Here is a 21,349-nt window from a genome sequence, read left to right as displayed (position 1 = left end):
AAATTTTCAATTTGATTACCCGTACGTAACAATATGAATCCGGTAATTCATTAGCTAAATGAGCTGGATATATGAATTATAGTTGATCAGGATAATAATCCATTCCAGATAGTGTAATTTACCTATTATTTAATTGATTCAAATATATATCACATTCCCAAGCATCTATTCTTTCACTGTCCCTTTAGAGTTATAAAGCATGTTGTCTTACTTTCAACAACTTATTGGTTCTAACATTTGTCCAATCTCATGGAGTGGCTACAAATTTTTATTTATTTTTTTATTTTTTTATAATTAATACTCACACACACACACACACACGTGCCTCTACCAAAATTCGAACCTTTTACCTCCTTTTAATAAATAAAAGTCTAGTACCATTAGGCCACTGACCCGTGGCCTAACCCGTTAGTAGACAGTGCTAGTGTTAATTAGACAATCCTCTATATATATATATATATGGATCAGTAAAATGCCATTATGGGTGATTAAAATTAACTTGCTTCATCTGATATAAATTAATAAATCAATTTTAAAAACAGGCATTATTTTCTTATATATTAATGAATCGGATTATGTTTTACAATCCAAGCATTGCAATGGAGAATACCAGTTATATGATCAGCCGAAACCCAATACACCCATTTCTTGCCCTTCTTCTTCATCTGCTTAGCATGGAAAAGACTGTTAGTTCCTCCACTGATAAACCCTCCTGTAAGCGGAAATAAGTATAACTAGAACAAGTTCAGACACTACTTTTTATGTGAGGTAAGCTCATGTTCTACAGTCTCATATGTGGCTCTTATATATTTCAATCTGCTCCTCACCACATAACACCATGGAATTTCCTTCGGATTATCAATTTTTATTCCTTTTCCATCCATTTCTCAGACACCAAACAGAGGATGAAGAAAAATAAAAATGATTAATTAATAACTTACCTACAGATTATTATGCTTGATATGGAAATCAGAAGCAGAATAGAATTTCTAATGAGTTTCTTTAGAAAAATAAACAAATAATATCAATAATTCACAGGAAGATAAATGAAAATAGATAGAGTTCATACCTGGTTTTCAAAGAGGGTGAAGACGATCGAAAATGGCGTATTTCAAGCTTTCATCTAGGGTTTTACAGTGTCGGCGGAGAGTATTCAAAGCGGTCATTTATGGGCTAGGGTTTCAGAGTTTGCAGAGTGAAGAGAGAGTGTAGAGAGAGAGAGAGAGAGAGAGTCGTCTTTCACAGAGGGAGAACAAGGGCGATAAGGGGTACCTTCCAATTCCAAATAGACCTATGAGTGTGTGAAGAGAGAGAGAGAGTTGATACGTTTTGGATCATCATGACCATCGGGCTTTCAATCAGAAAGTAACTTACCGAAAATAGTTCGGAAACTCGTTTTGTTAGAAACTTTGTAAAACATTTCACTTGTAAAACATTTTCCTTGCATTTAACTATTTAAGGAAACCAAACACTGGAAAACACAAAAAAATATTTTACACCCAAACAAACAGGGCCACAATTAAAAGTTATTTTTAACTGCTAAGTGTTACAACAGAAATGCTAAATGTATTTGCTAGTGTAAGTATTGAGAACACATACAAGAAAAACAAATAAAATTCCAAAGCAAATTAGGCATTCCCCAAGAATATGAAGCTCGAGACGCACACTTCTTTTTCAGCCTCGCAATCTCTTCCTTGATTGTTCCAGTTCTCTGCACATTCAGATGAACGTATTTCTCTGTCTCATTCACTCTGAAGTAAACTCATTAGAGCAGCCTAGCAAGAAAACCCAGCAAACCATTCTGTTATAGCATTATTCTTGCGTCAGTGTTCATAGCTATATTACCTATCATCAGCACTAGTTTTACATAAATTAAAATGTTGTAGCTATTAGGGACTTGACCACAAGTGAGCATTTTCCAAGTTCTAAATGAATTAAATAACAACAATATCTGAGCACATAACATGCCTACAAGTGTCCAAACTAATTTCTACACAAGCAATAATACTTTTACTAATGAAGAAAAAGGCCCATTTAGCTCACTGTGCAATAGCATAAGAATATTGAGGCATCTCCAACATATATAATGAAGAAAAAAAAGAGTTATTGTACTATATTTAATATGGTTAAACATTTTTTTTTTCAATATAATTAACCCTTAAACATTTTTTTTTCCCTAGTTGGTACTCACACACACATGTCTCCACTGAGATTCAAACCCCTAACCTCTCTTTGAGAAGTAGGGACTTGGTACCGCTAGGCCACTGACCTGTTGGTAACCCTTAAACATATTGATATAAAATCATATATCATATAATGTTGGGCCTATTAATATATGTTTATAACCGTCTGCAGCAAAATGCTCATGGACGCATAAATTCTTCCCATCATAGGGTTTGTTAAATAATTAAACTAACGAGTTATAAAATTATAGAACCAAAAGGTTTGATGTAGCAAACATTCCTAACACAATTTCAGATAGCGCAGCAATTTTGACACCAAATTTGACCGGATGAGATATATTTATTTTTAAAAAAAAAAACGTTCTCTTAGCCTATGCTGGAGTTTTCTCCTATGCTGGGGAGTGGTCGAGTATTTTGACTCTTCTGGTGGATTTGGCTATGGCTGAAATAGATGAAGATCTTATTTTCAAAGTACGAAATTTTAAGTTTTCTGTGGAGGAGGAGGAATCGGTGGAGATATCCGGTGAAGATACAAAGGAAGGAATCGCAGTAGGGCGAGAAGTTTGGTTGGGAAACGCTTTGGTGATAAAGTGGGGAATAGTTTTGTATTGAGGAAAGTGTTGGGTTCATTATGGTGGGAACGAAGGAAGCGAATACGGGGAGTGGTTACATTTTGAAGGGGTTCCCGGAAAACTTGTTCAGAAGTCACTCTCTTCTTCATCGGCAGTCGGAGTATCATCGGATGGGGAAAGGTCAAACAGTGAAGATTGTACGTTAAGCTCTCTTGTGCCAATAATTTGTGTCTGCTGTAGGGAGTAGCTTACCTGATGTAATGATGGAGGAGGCCAGTCCTAACTGGCCTCACCTTTATCAATGAAGATTCTCTCCTGGAATTGTCAGAGTGCGAGGAACCCCTGACAGTTCAACAGCTCAAGAAGCTAGTTCGGTTTCATTCCCCGCACGCCATCCTTCTCCAAGAAACAAAGAATGACGTTGCTGTGCTGAATCGACTTAGGCGATAACTTGGATATTCAAATTCCTGTTATCAAAATCCAATTGACCTGGCAGGTGGTGGCTGTATTATGGGGAGATGATGTGGAAATTTAATATTGTGGATGTATCAGAATTTCAAATTTCGTTGGAGATTAAAGACCCTCTTAAACAGTTCACATGGTTGTTCAAGGGATTCATGCCTTGACTAGAGATGCTACTAGACAGTTGCAATGGAGGTACTTGAGTTCTGCTTTTCACCGAAGAGGATATCCACGGCTGATGGTGGGCGATTTCAACAATCTCAGATCTGCAGATGAGAAAAAGGGTGGTAGAGTTCAGGCTCAGTGGACACTCGGGGGGGCATTTACTAATTTCATAGCTTCCTGTAATTTGATGGAGCTGGGCTTCAAGGGATTCCCGTTCACTTGTAACAATCACAGAGCTGATCCCAATAATATTATGGAAAGGCTTGATCGAGCCTTGGGAAATAAAAGATGGTTGGATGGTTATCCAACAGCTATCCTTCATCATATACAGGAACTGGGCTCAGATCATATGTTTTTGATAGTTGATACCGAGGGTATTGAAAAAAGGTGAAGAGATCTTTCATGTTTGATGCTAGATAGATGAATCACGCGGAGTTCAAGGAAGTCATCAAGGAAGCATGGAATCATTTTGTTTCAACTGAAAAGCAAAATCAAGAAGGGTAAGGAAGTTCGAAAACAGTGATCCAGAGGCAGAAATTTTAATTCAAGAATGGCTCAATTAATCACTTGATCTATGGAGATATTCCCTTAACGAATACCATTCAACTTACTACTAATCTATACACAGTCAAAAACTCAAGAAACTGCCATGTGGTACTTTTGTCACGTCAATTCAAAGAACCACAGAAGCTACTAGGGTAAACTCCCAGCAGATCAAACACCAAATGTGTGGTCTTATCAAGTTGGAGAGCTTGATATATTCTACATATACAGGATACTTTAAATCACATTTCTATGTTAAAGGTAAAATAGGACTTAGAGACCATTTACGACCTAGATTTGATATTTAGAAAAGCTCAATCTATGTTTTATACATGTTTTTAAAAATTAAGGTTTTTATCTTAAGCTTGTCAAAGATTTCAAATGAGATCATTGAATTTGAGATTTTAACAAAAAAACAAAAAACAAAACAAAACAAAATATAGCTCAATTAATCACTTGATCTATCGAGATATTCCCTTAAAAATTTATATTTATGTCAAGAATAGCTTGATCAAAAGCTTAATCAATCATTGGATAGTACGTGTGGATTGAAATCACAATCGACTAAAAAATGGCCAGAGTCACTCGATCAACCTGTGCATAATCATATTTTAAGAAACACTTTCAAACTATATATATCTAAAGCGACTACTTTATATTCTACAGGGACTCCTATATATTGACTATAGGTAGGGGGTTATGGTCAATATAAGGATCATATATTGAGTCCTCTCTATAATCTAGTGAGACAAGTTGTATCTTTAGTGAGAGAGTTTTGAGATTCAATCTAGAGTTTCCTATAGAAATGTTCGGTATATGGATTATGGATTCAAAGAAAGGAGCATATAAGTGACAACAAATAAAGTGAAATTCAACCAAGTACTTTCAAGAACAGTAGTTTGAACAAACCAACTGTTTGAGAAAAATGATAAAAGTTATTACCTCACGAATCACTTTATAATGATGCCAGAATTTAAATTCACGTACTTACCGAATAAATTTTTAGAATTCAAGTTCTTGTATCTAAACTTAAAATTACAGCATAAAAAAATTCTTTAGAAGCATGTCCCTCAAATACTACTTAAGCACAATCATGAACCAATCTACAAGAATCCTTTTTATTTTTATGTAAAATAAAGTATCTGAAAGTAAAAGACTAGACATAAATAATTGTAAAACAAATAACAAAAGGCAACCTTTGCCAAAACTCCTTATATGTTGAAATAAGGAACCTTCTTTGTCCATTCATATGATATTGGTAACTAAAAAGATGAGTTTGCAAACTTCATTGCCTCATCCTGCCTTGGGAATGTAGCCGTTACTTCCTTTCTAGGAAGAAATAAATCATATTTAATCGACTAGAGAATGGAAGCATAAAAACGAATAATTGAAGTTTCAGCCCAAATATAAAAAAGCGTGTAAAACAACCAAACAAAATCACATATTACCTTAAATTATTTTGTTAAGTGAGATCAATGCGTATTTTGTGTAAAAATCGCAACAAACGAGATGGTCTTTTTGGAGGGACACTATGTGGAGAACCATAAATACAACTGGAGCAATCTTCTTCCACTGTTGTCAAATCAAACTGAAGGAAAAATGGTAAGCACAACTAAGATCTGCGGCAATCTATAATAGAGACAAAATAACTAACAGAACGCACAGAAAGAAATAATAAGCAGAAAAAAAAAAAAAAATGTATTATATTTTCTGCATGAAGTGCTGCACATCTGCTGCTGCATTTTGCTGGTTTTTCCTGCTGATCTTGAAGCTGCACTGTCAGAATTCAAACGAACTTTTTGAGCTGAATTTGCATACTTTAACTTCTTTGTGTTTTCTTTTCTTTCTCGCGTGGCAGATTTTGAAATAGAAGACAATAATTTTTTATTATGAAATCAAACAAACAACGTGCAGGGCAACGTCTACATAAAAACATAAAATGAGCAACTAACTTATTTCATCATGTTGTGGAAAAGTATAGCGGAAAAGCATATTTTCATTTCAATCCTTGCACAAACTTCACCATAAAGTTCTGTTTTGGAAAAGGGAAAAAAAATAATAATAATAAAATAAAACCACTATTACACGGCAATGACGATCGGAAGGAACTGAAATTTAAACACAAAACATAAAGTTGTAACTCATTTAGCTGGGTAAGATCGCCTCAAAAATGTCTAGTCGTAATAAACATTTTCTTTTAGTTAGTAGTCACTCCTGACAACATACATAATCCTAGTCAAGCAGAACTTGTGAAAGTGAATCTCATTCAGGAGCTTCTTGTAGATGCTCACCTCATTTGCCACTTTAAATTTTCATCCACAGATTGTTAAAAGCATAGAGAAAACTAAACGTAGGAACTAGTAAAACATAATACCCACAAACCAAATGTAAAAACTGGGATAAGCATATAAACCAGAAATAAAGTTTGACAAGAAACAACAAATAGAACAATTAAATTCAGTTAGGAGCAAATCAGTGAGTTCACATATTTGGCAGCTAAATCTAATACTTGGAAGCCCTGTGTGTGAGTACCAAACTAGGGGAAAAAAATACTTGGAAGCCCAAAATTTGGAACATCTGCCACCATTTCGGTCCAGTTGACCTTGCATTTTAAAGTATCATCTACATTGGACATATGTGTATGTATTCAAAATTTGTGTATGTGGAGACGTTTGTATTTATGTGTATGTATTAAATCCATGTTTCAAGTATCATCTACATTGGACATAATCATCCATAAATATCAGGGAAGAAGATGAAACGACATCAACAATATACATGAATAAGCCCCTTAATCAGTAATGGGGAAATGCAATTTTTAGAAATATAGTACAAATCAAAACCCTAATCTAAATTTGTAAGAGTACAGACCTGAGTGGAGCAAAAGATTAAGAACTATGCATATTAGGTATATAAAATGTATGAATCTGTGTGTGTGTGTGTGTGTGCGCGAGAGAGAGAGTACTCCGAGGAGAGAGACCACATTTGAAGCACCCAAACTAATGACCAACATAAATTGTTTGCATCTCCAACAATTTATGTTATTCATGAATGTCATATAGTTTTGTGGTTAATGACAGTTTTATCTTATCTAATTTCCTTGCAATCATACTTGTTAAGGATCAAATTGTCAGAGAATCAATACCTCAATAGCATGCACTCCAAAAAAATTCATACCAAACATCTTTTCAAGAGCGAAATCAAATTGAAAACAAGATATCTAAATATGAACTAAAGGCAGGAGCTTAAACAACTAAAGTTTACCGATTAATTGTATAAAAACAATGCATAACTCTCCAAAACTCAAATTAGAGCTCCAAGGTAAAAGTGCAGGTCAGATTGAGAGTGAAATTCTTCTGATTGAGGGATTGAGGTCAGACTGAAAGAGTTACTGTACCATATTTAATACGCTCAAACTTTTTTTTTCTCAATATAATCAACCCTTAAACATATTGATATAAAATCATATGCCATATAATGTTGGGCCTATTAATATATGTTTATAACCGTCTGCAGCAAAATGTTCATAGATGCATAAATTCTTCCCATCATAGGGTTTGTTAAATAATTAAACTAACAAGCTATAAAATTCTAGAACCAAAAGGTTTGATCTAGCAAACATTCGTAACACAATTTCAGATAGCGCAGCAATTTTGACACAAATTTTGACTGGATGAGATATATTTATTCAAAAAAAAAAAAACATTCTCTTAGCCTGTGCTAGAGTTTTCTCCTATGCTGGGGAGTGGTAGAGTATTTTGACTGTTCTGGTGGTTTTGGCTATGGCTGAAATAGATGAAGATCTTCTTTTCAAAGTAATTTTAAGCTTTCTGTGGAGGAGGAGAAATCGGCAGAGATATCCAGCGAAGATACAAAGGAAGGAATCGCAGTAGGGGCGAGAAGTTTGGTTGGGAAATGCTTTGGGTGATAAAGTGGGGAATAGTTTTGTATTGAGGAAAGGGTTGGGTTTATTATGGGGATGTGACAAGGATTTACAAGTTTTTCAAGTGAACCCTCATTTGTTTCATTTTGTTTTGCTGCAAGAATCAAATGTTAATAGACTCCAGAATGGATATCCATGGTGTTATTGATAATCAACTCTTGGCGTTACAGAAGTGGAGGCCAGGGATGCAGTTCCATGAATTTGTGTTCTCTTCCACAATGTTTTGGGTGCAGGTGTTCAATAATTCCATTTGAATGTGCTACCGTGGAGGTGGGGAAGAAAGTGGCTGCTACTTTTGGAAAGGCGGAAAGTGTGGAGGTGTGTGATTCAGGTATTAATGGAGGTCGATTTATTAGAATGAGAGTCCCTGTCAAATTAGATATTCCCATTGGCAGAGGAATCACACTGAAGTATGCTGAAAAGGATAAATGGGTGTTGTTTCGGTATGAAGACTCTCCTGTGTATGCTTTACCTGTGGTTGATTTAGCCACATTTCGAAGAAATGTTCACTGATTGGAGGTGGTGGGAACGAAGGAAGCAAATACGGGGAGTGGTTACATTTTGAAGGGGTTCCCGGAAAACTTGTTCAGAAGTCACTCTCTTCTTCGTCGGCAGCCGGAGTATCATCGGATGGGAAAAGGTCAAACAGTGAAGATTGTACGTTAAGCTCTCTTGTGCCAATAATTTGTGTCTGCTGTAGGGAGTAGCTTACCTGATGTAATGATGGAGGAGGCCAGTCCTAACTGGCCCCACCTTTATCAATGAAGATTCTCTCCTGGAATTGTCAGAGTGCGAGGAACCCCTGACAGTTCAACAGCTCAAGAAGCTAGTTTGGTTTCATTCCCCGCACGACATCTTTCTCCAAGAAACAGAGAATGACGTTGCTGTGCTGAATCGACTTAGGCGATAACTTGGATATTCAAATTCCTGTTATCAAAATCCAATTGACTTGGCAGGTGGTGGCTGTATTATGGGGAGATGATGTGGAAATTTGATATCGTGGATGTATCAGAATTTCAAATTTCGTTGGAGATTAAAGACCCTCTTAAACAGTTCACGTGGTTGTTCAATGGATTCGTGCCTCGACCAGAGATGCTACAAGACAGGTGCAACGGAGGTACTGAAGTTCTTCTTTTCACCGAAGAGGAGATCCATGGCTGATGGTGGGCAATTTCAACGATCTCAGATCTGCAGATGAGAAAAGGGTGGTAGAGTTCAGGCTCAGTGGACACTCAGGGCATTTAATAATTTCATAGTTTCCTGTGATTTGATGGAGCTGGGCTTCCAGGGATTCCCGTTCACTTGGAACAATCACAGAGCTGATCCCAATAATATTATGGAAAGGCTTGATCGAGCCTTGGGAAATAAAAGATGGTTATCCAAAAGCTATCCTACATCATATACAGGTACTCGGCTCAGATCATATGGTTTTGATAGCTGATACTGAGGGTATTGAAAAAAGGTGAAGAGATCTTTCATGTCTGATGCTAGATAGATGAATCACGCGGAGTTTAAGGAAGTCATCAAGGAAGCATGGAATCATTTTGTTTCAACTAAAAAACAAAATTAAGGGTAAGGAAGTTCGAAAACAGTGATCCAGAGGCAGAAATTTTAATTCAAAAATGGCAATGGAGTCTGTAGAAAAGGAACTGAAGTTGGTGAAAGAACCACAGAAGCTTCCTTAACGAATACCATTCAACTTACTACTAATCTATACACAGTCAAAAACTCAAGAAACTGCCATGTGGTACTTTTGTCACGTCAATTCAAAGAACCACAGAAGCTACTAGGGTAAACTCCCACAGATCAGACTCCAAATGTGCGGTCTTTTCGGGTTTTGAAGGAAACACTTGACAGCACAACGGTTGGAGATCTTGATATATTCTACATAAACGGGATACTTTAATCATCAAGCATTGTTCAGGTGTTCCCAAAATATTATTCATGATGCTGACACAGAAAAATCTAAATTAAAGGTAAAATAGGACTTAGAGACCAATTACGACCTAGGTTTGATATTTAGAAAAGCTCAATTATGTTTTATACATGTTTTTAGAAATTAAGGTTTTTATCTTACGCTTGTTGAAGATTTCAAATGAGGTCTTTGAATTTGAGATTTTAACAAAAAAACAAAAAAAAAAAAAAAAAAAAACACAAAACACAAAACATAGCTCAATTAATCACTTGATCTATCGAGATATTCCCTTAAAATTTTATATTTATGTCCAGAATAGCGATCAAAAGCTTAATCAATCATTGGATAGTACGTGTGGATTGAAATCACAACCGACTAAAAAATGGCCAGAGTCACTCGATTAACCTGTGCATAATCATATTTTAGGAAACGCTTTCAAAATATATATATCTAAAGTGACTACTTTTTATTCTACAAGGGACTCCTATATTGACTATAGATTGGGGGTTATAGTCAATCTAAGGATCATATATTGAGTCATCTCTATAATCTAGTGAGAGAAGTTGTATCTTTAGTGAGAGAGAGAGTTTTAAGATTCAATCTAGAGTTTCCTATAGAAATGTTCGGTATATGGATCATGGATTCAAAGAAAGGAGCATATAAGTGACAACAAATAAAGTGCAATTCAACCAAGTACTTTCAAGAACAACGGTTTGAACAAACAAACTGTTTGAGAAAAATGATAAAAGTTATTACCTCACGAATCACTTTATAATGGTGCCGGAATTTAAATTCACGTACTTACCGAATAAATTTTTAGAATTCATGTTCTTGTATCTAAACTTAAAATTACAGCATAAAAAAATTCTTTATAAGCATGTCCCTCAAATACTACTTAAGCACAATCATGAACCAATCTACAAGAATCCTTTTTATTTTTATGTAAAATAAAGTATCTGAAAGTAAAAGACTAGACATAAATAATTGTAAAACAAATAACAAAAGGCAACCTTTGCCAAAACTCTTTATATGTTGAAATAAGGAACCTTCTTTGTACACTCACATGATCTTGGTAACTAAAAAGATGAGTTTGCAAATTTCATTGCCTCATCTTGCCTTGGGAATGTAGCCATTACTTCCTTTCTAGGAAGAAATAAATCATATTTAATCGACTAGAGAATGGAAGCATAAAAACAAATGATTGAAGTTTCAGCCCAAATATAAAAAAGCGTGTAAAACAACCAAACAAAATCACATATTACCTTAAATTATTTTGTTAAGTGAGATCAATGCGTATTTCGTGTAAAAATCGCAACAAACAAGATGGTCTTTTTGAAGGGACACCATGTGGAGAACCATAAGTACAGCTGGAGAAATCTTCTTCCACTGTTGTCAAATCAAACTGAAGGAAAAATGGTAAGCACAACAAAGATCTGCGGTAATCTAGTAATAGAGACAAAAAACTGACAGAACGCACAGAAAGAAATATATGTGTGTGTGTGTGTGTGTGTGTGTTATATACTGCACGAAGTGCTGCACATCTGCTGCATTTTGCTGGTTTTTTCCTGCTGATCTTGAAGCTGCACTGTCAGAATTCAAAGGAACTTTTTGACTTGAATTTGCTTACTTTAACTTCTTTTTCTTTCTTGCATAGCAGATTTTGAAATATAAGACAATAATTTTTTATTATGAAATCAAACAAACAACGTGCAAGGCAACATCTACATAAAAACATAAAATGAGCAACTAACTTATTTCATCATGTTGTGGAAAAGTATAGCAGAAAAGCATATTTTCATTTCAATCCTTGCACAAACTTCACCAAAAAATTCTGTTTTGGAAAAGGAAAAAAAAAAAAAAAAAAAATCACTATTTTGCGGCAATGACGATCTGAAGGAACTGAAATTTTAACACAAGACATAAAGTTGTAACTCATTTAGCTGGGTAAGATTGCCTCAAAAATGTCTAGTCGTAATAAACGTTTTCTTTTAGTTGGTAGTCAGTAATGACAACATACATAATCCTAGTCAAGCAGAACTAGTGAAAGTGAATGCCTTCTTGTAGATGCTCACCGCATTTGCCACATTAAATATCATCCAGAGATTTTAAAAGCATAGAGAAAACTAAACATAGCAACTAGTAAAACATAATAGCCACAAACCAAATGTAAAAATTGGGATAAGTGTATAAACCAGTAACAAAGTTTGACAAGAAAAAACAAATAGAGCAATTAAATTCAGTTAGGAGCAAATCAGTGAGTTCACATATTTGGCAGCTAAATCTAATACTTGGAAGCCCTGTGTGAGTACCAACTAGGGAAAAAGAATTACTTGGAAGCCCTAAATTTGGAAAATGCATCTGCCACCATTCAACTTCATAGTTCCATCTCAAAGATAAAATTCTAGGCACCGACAGGGACTTGACAAGTCCAAAAGGGGTTCGGTCCAGTTGACCTTGCATTTTAAGTAAATGCATAAACAAATAACTACCCATATGTGGAGACGTTTGTATTTATGTGTATGTATTCAAAATTAATTCCTCCATGTTTCAAGTATCATCTACATTGGACATAATCATCTATAAATATCAGGGAAGAAGATGAAACGACATCAACAATATACACAAATAAGCTCCTTAATCGGTAATGGGGAAATGCAATTTTTAGAAATATAGTACAGATCTAAACCCTAATCTAAATTTTTAAGAGTACAGACCTAAGTGAATCAAAAGATTAAGAACCATGTAGATTAGGTATATAAAATGTATGTATTTGTGTATGTTGTTCATGAATGTCATATAGTTTTGTGGTTAATGACAGTTTTATCTTATCTAGTTTCCTTGCAATCACACTTGTTAAGGATCAAATTGTCAGAGAATCAATACCTCAATAGCATACAATACAAAAAAATTCATACCAGCCACCTTTTCAAGAGCGAAATCAAATTGAAAACAAGCTATCTAAATATGAACTAAAGGCAGGAGCTTAAACAACTAAAATTTATCGATTAATTGTATAAAAACAATGCAAAACTCTCCAAAACTCAAATTAGAGCTCCAAGGTAAAAGTGAAGTGATTCCTAACACATGCAGGTCAAATTGACGGTGAAATTCTTCTGATTGAGGGATTGAAGTCAGATGGACTAGAGGGATGAATCAAATGAACTATATATGAGTTTTATGATAGTAAATTTGGCAAATCATCTAAATAAATAATATCCAAGCAGTCTTAACATGCATAAAAGAATTACTGTAACGATTATATAAGTTGATTATCAAGCAACCCTGGTTTTAAGGATTATTATTCATGATGCTGAATGAGAAAAAAGACGGACAATTGCTTGTTACCCGCCAAAAATAAGTAAATAAATAAATAAATAATTGATCTCAAATCATATTTATGACCATAAATAGATTACAAGAACAACCCACAAATATTATTTACTTATAAGTCTCACATACATGATCTTACATTTTAATATAACCCTAAATTTGTTTCACATCATAAAAATATATATTAGAAAATAAAAACTAAACAAATTAGATTAGACCAAAGGGCAGACAAGAAATTACTTCTGTGCTGAATTTCTTGACATAGTTGGCACAATCCAAATTGAGGGCGGCATATGCTTATGTGAAGGATCAAGAATGTAATGCGTCCCAAAGCTTCCATTTTCTATGTTGAAGATACCAACGTCGCGGCGACCATCTGGGAGATGGTGTAAGATGTCAATATAGTCATCGGTGTAGTATATGGAATTTGGCCGGCACCCGGGCCATTTGGAAGCTGAAACACAAATGGAATGGTTATCTCCAAGAAACAGGCTGTCTCCGCCCAAGCTCTTCACTTCAACCCGCTTAGCCAAACCCTTCTCAGTTTGCTGTAAAAGCATCTTGAAAACCTTAAACTTAAAAGTTGAATGCTGTGAATCGTCTCCATATTTTAGAAACCTTTCAACAAGGAGTAAATCTCCGCTAGATGATTCCACAAGATACATCCGTCTTTCAGAGCCCAGATAAGTCCGCGGTGCAATTACCTCCACTTGGGGAACCTTACTCTCCCCAGCCCTTCTATTAAGATCAACCATTATGATTCCACTCCAATAATCTACTGCAAGAATCTGGCCTCTATAATAAATGACATCATGGATGAGGGTAAATTTCTGATCTATGTAAGTCCAAGCTTTGTCTCCGGGCAGAATGAAAGCCAGTCTTCTCTGATCATCATAGATCGCGCTTACAATATAGTTATTAGGAGACGAAGCAGGGTCAGCAGACAATGTAGCCTTCATAACTTCGAACTCAACCTCGACAGGGGTATACACGTATTCGAAATCATCTTCACTATCATATTCAATTTCTTGTGGTTCAAATATTGAGCGGTCCATAATTGGAGGAAGCTCAACCATAGCGCCAGAGAACGGATTGATTAGGGTCAAGGCAAAGGATTCTTCAACAGTAAACAACCAACCATGTGAGGAACCAGAAAGCCTCTTTTTATAAGGTACCCTTAACTGAAAATCATATAATTTATTGTGAGTAATGCTGTATAGACTGCGTCTTTCCTCGCTATTATCTTCTGTAGGGACCATTAAAAATGGAACTTGTGTGCAACACTTCTTCTCCATTACCACAGACTGCCATTCTCTACAGACCGCACCAAAATGAACATAATTGGAAAGTGAAACCAATTTGTCCAGAATCGTATCCAATAAGTGCTTCGGAAGCCATGCCCAATCTGACCCCGACAATGAGTCCATATCCATAACCAATAGCACTGCAAAGAATCTAAACCCTCAGAATAACTCGACTAATGTCTACAATAATCAATTATTTGGCAAAAATTCTAATATCAAGTTTGGAGCACCGAAGCCATACTTTAGATTTGAAATTGAAAGAAATTTAGTTTAAACTTTGAACTAAATTTCTCCCAATACCAAATCTTCTTGCTCTATACATAGCATAAAAATAAAATAAAAAAATAAAAAAACTGGATATAGTTTGAATCAGTAATAGATAAATAAAAAAGAGATATATGATAAATGAATTTATTCCATGATTGAATAATCGTAAATTCAGCTAATATACACTTATATATTTTGAATTATATGAATAAACACAACAGCTTACCTGAAGCCTGCAATAATTTGGCGATGCAAACCAATAGAACAATTATGAAAGAGAAGACACTGTATTGACCTATATATAAACACATATATATATTGTGATAGGAGTAATTCTTTTCCTAATCTGAAAGTTCGGTAGAATCCTAATAGAACAAGGAAGAGTCGGGATCCGGAGGAGGGGATAACAGTGTCACACGACCTCATCCTATGCCTCCAACGTTGACGTTTATAACATTAAAAATTATATATATAAATTTAATATTAAATAAAATCTAATTAAAAATTACATTTCAAACATAATATAATTATACAAAACATTAAATTAAACATTTTTTATTTTGAAGTGTTGCTTCTTCGATTTAAAAGTGTTTTTTATTCAATTTAAAATAATTGCAAACCTCAATTAAAAATTTATATATAACATTAAAAATTATTTATATAAATTTAATATTAAATAAAATCTAGTTATATATTACATTAAAAATTACATGTCAAACAAAATATAATTATACAAAACATTAAATTTAATTTTTTTTTTTTTTTTTTTTTTTTTTTTTATGAAAGGTAGAGGTAAATTTATTAAGGGCAAATTACACAATGGACCCTCGGGTTTTTAACTTATACATGTAGATAGAAGATGGCCACAATATAACAGAAAGGTCCAAATTAACTGTTTGTTGTTAGTGGATTGATATGAATTTATATTTTTATCCTTAGAGTTAAACTATTTGTTTAATAAGAAAATCTAAAAAAAAATTTGTATTGTTAAAGTTACAGTTTTGCCCTTAAGACTCCATCACCAAATTGCAAAAACCACAAAATTATCTGCAACAGAATCAATCACAGACCCAAATACAATATCTTTTATTTTTTATTATAAATAAATACTTTAATTTTAAGGTTAAAAGTGTAAATTTGTATTGATTTTTTTTGGTCAAACGGTTAATATGGACTTTTGTGTAATATTGCTATAACTTCTATCTACATGCACAATATCAAAACCTCGTGGGTGGTTTGTGTAATTTGCCCATTTATTAAAATAGAAAATTTACAATAGCCTGAGGGAGGCTATAAGGAAATTACAAACCCAACCCAAAAGAGCAGCCCAGCTGAGGGAGCAACAAGCACAAAGGAGAAAAACAACCCCCCAGTGGAAGAACAAATCAAAAACAGTGATAGCATGACTGAATGAATCAACAATCCGGTGATCAACAGTAATTGCAGCGAGATGGCTTTCCCAGTCTTCTTCAGCTAATTCGGTGGTTTAGCAGGTGGTTGGAGAATGGAAGATGGAATTTCCTATGGAGGATTCTTTTGTTGATCAAAGATTCAAGTGGCGGATTAGCCATGATTTTGAGTTTGATTGGGTCAATGATTTTGTGGAGGAGTGAGTTAGATGAAGCCTTCTTCTTCTTGAAAATTCGTCGGATCCTTTTAACCCAGATATTATAGACAAGTGAGGAGAGTGCAAGTCGAGAAATGGAGCCTCTGAAGTCAGTCAAATTATTCCTCCAGTGATGAGACACCCAAACAACTAGTGCATTCTAATTGTTTGGTAGAATGTGAAAACCACATCTCGATTAAATGAAGGTCCATAAAGGTGAGTGGAATGAGCATTGGAAGAAAAGGTGATTATGGGATTCTGGTGAAGATGAGCAGAGTGGACAAAGGTTAAAAGAGTTAAGGAAGGATGTGCAGTCTCTGTCAAGGGTTGATAGTCTAGACTGGATAGCCAGCCAAAGGATGAAAGAGTGTTTAGGGATCATAGGCTTGGACTAGACCAATTTCGACCAAGGGACAGAAGGTATATGTTTTGACATGAATTTGAAAGTGTGGCCTATAGAAAATTCTCCTAAAGGTGATGGGATCTAGTATATTTTATCAGCATTGTTGGGTCTTAGGAGTGGGAGAGTGTTTAGAAGAAGGAGTTGGGGAATAAGGTCAGTGATTGTTGTGGGAAAGGACCATGATTGTCCAACAATGAAGGAGTGCAATACTGCCTTAGAATTAAAAGTGGATTGGGCTAGTTGTAGGCTTGAGACCTTGAGGCAGAGAAGACCAAGGGAAGACCAATTGTCATACCAAAAATTGGTAGACATTCCATTGCCAATTTCCAATCTGACAAGAGGTCTGAAGGATGGTCTAAGCTCGAGTAATTTCTTCCAAGTCCATGAGCATTGGCTTGGGATGCTTACCTCATAAATGCTCCTACCTTTTTGTAGATAGGTATTGACCGAAGTGACCCAAAACATACCTTCCCTATGCTTGATAATGTTCCATAAGTGTTTAATAATTACAATCCTGTTCCATTGTCGAAGGGGAGGGATCCCAAGACCACATACTCTAAGTGGTAAGGAAATAGAAGGCCACAAAATTTTTGCTCCACTCTTCTTGAGCTCTGGACCTATCCAAAGCAAAGCTCTGAAGATGCTGGTCAATTCATTAATAACAAACACTGGTAGTATAAATTGTGTACTCTAGTAAATTTGAGTGGAATGTAGGATGGATTTGAATAGTTGAAGCCTCCCTGCAAAGGAAATAAGCTTGCTTGTCCAATGGCTAATTTTGGTTGTGATCTTGTCTATAAAGGCCTTGTAGTTAGTTACGTTGCGCACGGTTGATATGAGGGGAACCCCCATGTATTTAATTGGTAAAAGAGCCTTTCTCAAAGCCAACCATGGTGAGGATTTCAGCTTCAACTTTAGGTTTAACTCCAGAGAGGAAGATATTGCTTTTGTTTTGGTTGATTTGGAGTCCAGACCAGTTAGCAAATATATCGGTGGCATTGAGGAGGAGCTAGACAGGAGGAGCACTTCCATAACAAAATAACATGACATCATCTACAAACACTAAGTGTCCAGTGATATTTGAAAGACCTAGAGGCTGTGTGTGATACCCCCGGATTTCCGGATACGTGTCGCCCGAATACCCGAGGATATCAAAAACAAATCAGTAATAATCAAACACAGAATACAAATATGATAAATAAAAATAAATAATTTGCTGAAAGAAAACAAAAATAATAATCCAATAACTCCTCAAAATAAATTCTTATTAATAATAAAATCATTCTAATGCAATTAATCCTCCATTAATACAACTCGGGAATCTATAATGTGTGCACCCTAGAAAAATCCAAAATTGAATAAGTAACAGTAATGACTGTCTACATGAAACATAAATGAATCTCCTACATAAACTCAGAAGAGTGAAGTAGACTGATCCCTGCTCAGTATGAACAATTCTTTACACCTGAAGAATACCTGAAAAATAATGGTGGGACAAGCTCATAAACAAGTTTTACTCTACTACAATCTAAACAGAGATCTGATATACGTATACATCCTAGTTAATCCAACAATAACTAATAGTCTGTATATATATATAGATACATATTATAGGACGCTCACTGGACTATAGGTCTATCTCAACCTGAATAGAAGGCAACATACAAATCGTGCATAAAGTGGGCATGAATACCTAAACCTACCAAGACACCCAGATGTCTATTATATCCAGTTATCCATCCCAGGTAATATACGCACCCTAACCATGATCCTGAGACTCAAGCTCATATCATGGCTCATAACTATATATATAATCCACCCTAATCTAGAACATAAAATAAACATCCGGTATGTCATCCAACTGATTCAGTTGACCTGATATGAATATATGTAGGATTTAACATTTTAGTTAATCCATTTCGTTATATATGAATTGGTAGGACTTAACGTTTTTAGTTAATCCGTCCGGACTTAACGTTTTTAGTTAATCCGTCCCTAATATGTCACCATCTCATACTGGTGCATATAATGCATATGATCCATAAATGATGCAACAATTAAAATATCAACATCAAATACATCCAGAAATAAGCGTAATAGAAATTAAATATATACATGATTATATTATGCAACCAATATATGATTAAAATCATATAACCTCCATTTAAATTACTAGAATAGTTTTAAGCAATTAAATCATCAACACAATCCAATAATTGATGAAATAAGCAAAATAAAACATCAATTAAATCCAGAACCAATCATAATAAAATCAAATAATAAACTGAATATATTATACTACTAATGCACAATAAAAATCATACAACATCTATTTAACTTACTAATTTAACATTAAATAATTAAATCATCTGTTTACAATATGCAAATTATTTAAATTTCATATTGTTCAAGTCCATGACATATTATTATAAATTATGCATCCTGAGTATTTAACATGTCATCATAGTCATTTACAACTCTTAAATTGACCTACACAGTCCTAAAATACCCTAAAACCAAATATAGTAGCCAAAACCCACGCACAGGTTAAGTCCCAGGTGTAAAGCCGTCTCAACTCCAAGTAGAGCTGCCTCCATTCGAATGGAGCCACCTCCACTTCGAATGGAGCCTCCTCCATTATCGTGGAACCGCCTCCACTTCAAATGGAGTCGCCTCCATTCCTGCTACTCTCCGTCTTCTTTATCTCCGGCGTCCTTTAATCATTCTGATCATCTTCCTTAAGGTTCCTAACCTTCTGTTCCAAGCCCCAGATGATCCCAATAAATTTATAAAGTCCATACACATCTTAAACATGAATTAAAACAAGGTTTCATACAAAAATTTTCAAGATCAAGCAACAAGATCAAGCAAGAACACCTTAAACATATAAACTCAGTTTTAATTCTAATTAAGCATGCATAAAAGATCAATTTATTATCTGATTACTCCTGGAATTAACCTAGGCATGCATAAAATACGAATCTAAGGGAGAGAGTAAGAGAAGAACTTGTCTTTAAGGTTTCGGTTTGAAACCTTCAATCATCTTCTTCCTTGATTCTGTCGACCTTCGGGCTGCAGTTGAATCTTAAATAACTAATTCATTTAATCCCAAAAAATAAAATATAAACAAATACATATCATTAAATCAAGCACGTCAATTACTAAATTAATTACACTCCATTTAAGCACATTTAAATCACACAAAGACACCAATAATACACACAATTTAAATTAAACAACGAAGTCAATTAAACATATAACAAATAGCCAAATAATCAATTAATCAAATAACAATAAAATTAAAATAATTAAATAAATACCAAGACTATCCTTTTAAAATTAGGGGTATTCCACTGTGATCATGTGCAGAATTAAGGAGAACACTTGCATAGCAAGGACAAAAAGAAATGGGTAAAGGGGATGCCCCTGCTTGAGTCCTTTAGCTCATTTGAAGAAGCCAATGAACTCACCATTGATTGATATAGTGAATGATGTTGATGTGATACAAGCTTGCACCTAAGTAACAAAGGTAGAAGGGAACCCTAACAATCTAAGAGTGTCAAGGATAAAGCTCTATGAAATTGAGTCAAAAACCTTTTTCAAATTAAGTTTAAGTGTACACCTTGGGGAGTTAGAGTTTCTGTGGTATCCATTGAGGAGTTCTTGGGCCATTAAAATACTATCATTAATGCTCGTACCTGGTACAAAAGCTAACTATGATTGGCTTACAATGGTTAGAAGGATTGGTTTAATCTTGTTGGCTAGGATCTTGGAAATGCACTTGTATAGGATTGAGCAGCATGAGATTGGTCTAAAGTCCTGCATGGTTGAAGGGTTTGGGACCTTAGGTACTAAGGAAATGTATGAATTATTGATTTCTTTGAGCAATTTGCTAGTGGTGAAGAATTCCTTGATGGCAAATGTGATGTCAGATCTTATTATTGGCCAGGCTAGTTTGAAAAAAAATAGCATTATATCCATCAGGGCCTAAGGATTTTTCATTGTTCATGAAAAATATGCATTTCTGAATATCTTCATTGGAGGGGATCTCAAGGAGTGAAGGCAAGAAGGCAGGGTTGATGGTTTGGTTTATATATGGTAAGAGAAGTTGGGGTCCAGGATAGGTGTGAGAGGTAGTGCCTAATGAATTTTGGAAGTGGTTTAATACTTCATGTTTGAGCAGCACTTCTATATCAAGGAGGGAGCCATTGGAGTTCAAAATACTAGTAATCTTGATCCTGTTGAACCTAGAATTCATTGATTTAAAAAAATAGGTGGAATTGGAGTCACATGTCTTGAGCCACTGGATTCTGGACTTCTGCTTGAAGATTGATTCCTCAGCTTCTTTGAGCTTCTTATAGTTGGAAATAAGCTCATTTTCTTGCATTATTAGTGATAGGTCATTGGGAAGAAAATCAAGGGTTGTTTGGCATGCATTGAGGTCACCCTTTGTAACTTTAACCTTCTCTGAAATCTCAGAAAAAATGGTGGACATTTGTTGCTTGAGTAGCTGTTTGAGTAACTTGAGCTTTGAAACTACTTGAAACATTATGTGCCCTGTGACTAGAGAATCCCAAATTGCCTCAACAATAGTTAAAAAGTTCTCATACTTGCTCCAACAGTTGAAGAACCTAAATAGAGTCTTCATTTGGTGGT

The 21,349-nt window shown here is 34.9% G+C and overlaps 1 protein-coding gene across 5 annotated transcripts; it reads right to left on the bottom strand.

Annotated features, from left to right (window-relative positions):
- Positions 1 to 1,506: 1,506 nt before the first annotated feature.
- Positions 1,507 to 15,113, bottom strand: LOC132271731 (putative F-box protein At5g55150). 5 transcript variants are annotated; one of them, XR_009469777.1, is made up of 5 exons: positions 14,911 to 15,113; positions 13,354 to 14,557; positions 11,046 to 11,363; positions 5,374 to 5,513; positions 1,507 to 1,801 (listed from the first exon to the last, which is right to left on the bottom strand). XR_009469777.1 is itself a non-coding variant. In XM_059773199.1 (3 exons), exons 1-3 carry the CDS (start codon positions 14,993 to 14,995, stop codon positions 11,227 to 11,229), a joined length of 1,431 nt encoding a protein of 476 aa, XP_059629182.1. In that variant the 5' UTR covers positions 14,996 to 15,113; the 3' UTR covers positions 11,046 to 11,226. The 5 variants fall into 5 exon arrangements, 2 of the variants coding, with proteins under 2 accessions (XP_059629182.1, XP_059629183.1); XR_009469778.1 differs by having other exon boundaries at positions 1,507 to 1,775; XR_009469779.1 differs by having other exon boundaries at positions 1,507 to 1,711.
- Positions 15,114 to 21,349: the final 6,236 nt, after the last annotated feature.

Source organism: Cornus florida, unplaced genomic scaffold, assembly GCF_030987335.1.
Source record: "Cornus florida cultivar Cherokee Brave unplaced genomic scaffold, ASM3098733v1 CherokeeBrave_3.0.0_Hap2_Chr08, whole genome shotgun sequence".
NCBI classification, from domain to species: domain Eukaryota; kingdom Viridiplantae; phylum Streptophyta; class Magnoliopsida; order Cornales; family Cornaceae; genus Cornus; species Cornus florida.
Note: the sequence above shows the minus strand (reverse complement) of the source record. Positions and strands in the feature narration are given on the sequence as shown.

What these genes read in the sequence shown, in the direction of transcription:
- LOC132271731 (XM_059773199.1), bottom strand. Translation starts at nt 14,995, where the DNA reads ATGTGTTTATATATAGGTCAATACAGTGTCTTCTCTTTCATAATTGTT. An exon ending in CAAATTATTGCAGGCTTCAG is followed by an intron (nt 14,558 to 14,910) that starts GTAAGCTGTTGT and finishes GATTCTTTGCAG; the next exon opens with TGCTATTGGTTATGGATATG. An exon ending in TCAAGAAATTCAGCACAGAA is followed by an intron (nt 11,369 to 13,353) that starts GTAATTTCTTGT and finishes GAATTCTGACAG; the next exon opens with TGCAGCTTCAAGATCAGCAG.